Source organism: Helianthus annuus, chromosome 15 (genome assembly GCF_002127325.2).
Source record: "Helianthus annuus cultivar XRQ/B chromosome 15, HanXRQr2.0-SUNRISE, whole genome shotgun sequence".
Lineage (NCBI taxonomy): Eukaryota > Viridiplantae > Streptophyta > Magnoliopsida > Asterales > Asteraceae > Helianthus > Helianthus annuus.
Window position 1 is genome coordinate 24,310,996 of NC_035447.2, and position 4,212 is coordinate 24,315,207.

General features: G+C 34.9%; 1 protein-coding gene across 1 annotated transcript; it reads right to left on the reverse strand.

Moving 5' to 3' along the window:
- Positions 1-308: 308 nt before the first annotated feature.
- LOC110911047 (ras-related protein RABE1d-like) lies at positions 309-2,287 on the reverse strand. The gene is made up of 3 exons (XM_022155615.2): positions 2,201-2,287; positions 1,675-1,767; positions 309-717 (listed from the first exon to the last, which is right to left on the reverse strand). Exons 1-3 carry the CDS (start codon positions 2,270-2,272, stop codon positions 655-657), a joined length of 228 nt encoding a protein of 75 aa, XP_022011307.1. The 5' UTR covers positions 2,273-2,287; the 3' UTR covers positions 309-654.
- Between the last annotated feature and the right edge of the window lie 1,925 nt (positions 2,288-4,212).

Here is a 4,212-nt window from a genome sequence, read left to right on the forward strand (position 1 = left end):
ATTACCCCAGTACAATAAATTAACACATAAATGAGAAAACATTTATCATAAACATAATCATTTAGAATTTAAAATCGACCCATTTTAAATAGAGTTAAATACTATTTTAGTCAATAGTCACTGTGTTTTGTCCAAAATATCTATTTCAGTCCAATAGTTAAGAAAAGAGTATTTTTATGTCATGTGAGTCCGGCAAATTCGTTTTACTTTGAGATAAATAATTTTTATACAAATTTATTTTGTTGTCTAATATCAAAATGACAATGGTCGAAATCTATGCACGATTAATCATTGTTTTAGCCTTCAGGGTCTTGACACTCTGTATATTTGCAAATAAATTTGATTAAGTTCGAAACAAAAGTGTTTCCTTTACATTTAACATGCATGCATACATGTTTCTTTGGCCTGTAATCACACACATGAGGAAACACATAGCAAATTTACGTTCTAGCTGTCACAGACAAGAATGCACTGATCAAGACATACAAACATATGATCAATTCTTTTATCATAGGATTTGGCAATTTTATGGTTCTTCATTTCCTTGGCCATTTTATGGTTCTTCATCTCCTTATTGGTCAACTCAAAGTCAAACACTTTGTAATTCTCTTCAATTCGTTCTTGCTTCAATGATTTAGGGATGATTATGGTGTTTCATTGTATGCCCCATCGCAGAACCACTTGCGCAACGGTTTTCTTGTACTTCTCAGCCAAGCCCTGATCACAAACAAAACCAACTTTAGTCAACTCCCATTTTGACTTTTAGAAACTTGTTTGGCGTGGTAGTAGTTATGACAGTTTATATGAGATTTCAACTAAAACTTTGGCCTGTAGCAATAAGAATGATTTTGAAAAATGGTAGATTGGGCTGACAAAAATCAATCACTTTTGACGGTTTCAACTTAAAAGATCCCTGTGAAAAATATGGGTGTTCACGATCCGAAACAATTGAACCAGTCTTTTTTTTGAATCATTATTTTGTACCAAAAATTAAAAAGAAAGTATAATACATGAGAATGTACAATGCATATAACTGCTTATTCTATAATATAAATAAGGTAAACGACCAGTATTAACAATTCACCAACCCGTTAACCTGGTCTTTTAATAGGGGTGTGAATTTCCGACACGACCCGAAAACACGACACAACATTTACGGGTTTGGGTTTAGTCTTCGGGTCAGTTTCAGGTTGAACCCGCGAACCCGTTTAGCTAAACGGATCGGGTTCATGTCAACCCGGTCAGGTTTGCGGGTTGACTCGGTTAATCCATTTATATTATATTATATTTTTTTATAATTTAAATGTAATGGTATTATATACATTTCTGTTTTTTTGTAGTAAAATTTAACTTTAATATATTAATTTGCGGAAAACATTATTTGCGTTGAACGGGTCGTGTTTGGATCAGCCCACGAATATTCGGGTTGTGTTCGGGTTCATATGTATAACACGATTTTTAGGTTCAGTTCAGGTTCGGGTTAAACCCCCCAACCTGCGAACACGACCCGTTTAGCACCCCTATCTTTTAAACTTTAAACCATGAATTGAAGCGTATAAAAACCATAATCAACCCAAACCGACCGATTTTCTCCTATCTCAACGATTAGGTCGGTTCTGGTGAAGCGCAATGATTTTTCATTCTTTTTGTAATAAAAAAATTGGTCGAAAATACCTCGGCCTTGGTGTCGGTTTCTGTAAGTCTTTGCTTGATATCTGTTGCTATTGAAAAGAAAACTTGCTCCACATTTAGGTTTGTTTTTGCACTCTGTGAAAGAAAGACATTAGTTGGATACACTTTTGAAGTTAAATACTCGAGCTTTTGAAGCGCTTGACAACCCAATGCCAGCATTAGAGATGGTTTAGAAAACTCAAGGCCAAGCGCTTGGGATTCTCGAAATTATTCAATGTTGTGTACATTTAACTCAAAAGAGACCATAGAATGGGGATCCACTTCAACTCACAAGGTACGTAACTTAATTCGTTACAAAGTCTAGTTTGACCTAAACAAACCCAAAAATCCATCCATTAAGAACGGGGATCCACTTCAACTCACAAACCCAAAATCAAAAAGTCAGTACACATGAAATCATATATTCACTTTTACACTGACCATTCATGAGTATAATATTGTGCGATTATTGATAAAGATAAGGAATTATGCCAGATTTGAGAGAAATATCATCTGGAAATTATGTCACCTTCCATTGGGGCGTTGACTCGCCGGTAAGGATAGCCTCGTTTACAATAGCAGTTCCTGCGAGAATAAGCATATCTGCGGGGACAGTTTTTTCCACTCCATCTTGACCAGCAGCGCAACCGACTGACACAACATCACCAAGCAAAAGATCAGTTCCTGCTATCTTCGTCCACCTGTAATGGAAAAGGTCAAAATAGGTCAGCGATTTACGAACATGAACGCAATTCATGACGCGATTATATAACTTGGGTCATTTTAAATCAGCTATCGGTTATATAACTTGGGTCAGGTCAGTTCGGTTTTAGGTTAAAACCAAAAATTAAGACTAAACTTTCATGATCTAAAGACTCATCGTACTGGTTTCTTAGCCAATGGGCCAACGTTACATTGGATAACAACAGAAAGCACCGGCATGGTAGGCTTGTACTTGGCAATTAACCTGCATAACAATTCATGTTACATATACTTAAATCGTACATTTTGTATACCGGGGAAATTAAAAACATCTTCATAAACTTTAATTCACACACACACCTCGCACGGGTGGGCCTACTAAAAGTGTAAGTCGGTTTCTATTTTCAGACTACTAAAAGTGGTTGCTAAAATCAGGAAAAAGTTTAAGATTCGTTTTAGTTTGGTGCAGATTGCCCTAAACGGAATTGTACACTTAATCAAGCAATGATTTTTTTTTTTTCATTTCTCTGGTGTAATCAAAAGAATATAATCAAGCAATTAATACCTCAACGCAAATTTTACCAACAATATAGATAGTTTCAATAGGGTACAACCCCCAAATTGTCTCAGCACCTAGAAGAATTGCATCAGCTCCTGATACAAGACAAGACGTTTGTTTTATTCTATATGATATAATATTACTGATATTGTATTATTTACTATCATTATAAAATTAGATACTTGCCATCTAAAACAACATTAGCAACATCAGTAGCTTCAGCACGGGTGGGCCTCAAGTTGTCGGGAGTAACAACAGCCGGTTTCCCAGCCATATTACATTTGTACACAACTGCTTTTTGAAACAGAAATACCTGTGTACAAATAAATAAATTGGTCATAGTTCTACAGTAATTTACTTCAAATGAAGACAAAAACCAACCTTATCTGGTGGAAGGTCAATCCGTAAATTCCCTCTAGCAAGGATAATGCCATTAGCTTCCTGTAGAATTTCATCAAATTTCACAAGGCCCTGCAAGTATACCGGACACGTTACTGGGAAAACTTATAACTTATGCACTGCTTCCAAATTAATACAAAAAAGGAAACTTGTCTAATACATACATTATGTCGACATCCCTAAAAGATACCGTCATTAAATCTCACCTCTACATTTTCAATCTCTGCAAAATTTTGAGTTTAACTGAGGTCACTTAGTGTAGAAAGATATTCACAAGCCTGCAAGAGAAATGAATTGTCTATAAAAAAGAGTTGTAGTTGTAAGAAGTCTTATGAATATAAGAAAAGAAATATCTATACTTCTCGAATATCTTGCCCACTTCGGGAAGTCAACATTGTTTTTTTACTCTCCGTGTGCTGATAACCTAACATTAAACAAAAGTAGCTCGCCAATGTTGTCAAATCAAGAAAGACAAACAAACAGATCTGTTACCGCCTACTACAGATGCTGGTATTACATTCTATTTATGCAATTTCTGGGTCCATAAAAAACAGAAAAAGAAAAACTAAAACATACGATGCACGACAACCCATTGGTTCATTTAAAACAATTATTGGTACAAGTAAACACCCATGTTAATTGATTGGTTGTAAATAACTCAATACTGAGATGGTTTAGCATCTTGCCTCCTTGTCTTTATCGTTTAGTGTAGGGTAGATCGATTAATATTCTTTTATCCAAAAATATTAATTAATTCTTGAAAAAAACCGTAAAATACCATTTAAGTTTTTAACCTTAATCAGTCATATTTTAACAATAATCACAAAGCCTATCAAAACAAAAAAAAGTTAACAGTAAGAAGGTCTCACATTGCCAAATTA

Coding starts and splice junctions, on each gene's coding strand:
- LOC110911047 (XM_022155615.2), bottom strand. CDS start 2,272: ATGCTTATTCTCGCAGGAACTGCTATTGTAAACGAGGCTATCCTTACC. Junction 1,768..2,200: donor AGTCAACGCCCCAATGGAAG/GTGACATAATTT, acceptor TTTCTTTCACAG/AGTGCAAAAACAAACCTAAA. Junction 718..1,674: donor AAACCGACACCAAGGCCGAG/GTATTTTCGACC, acceptor GTTTGTGATCAG/GGCTTGGCTGAGAAGTACAA.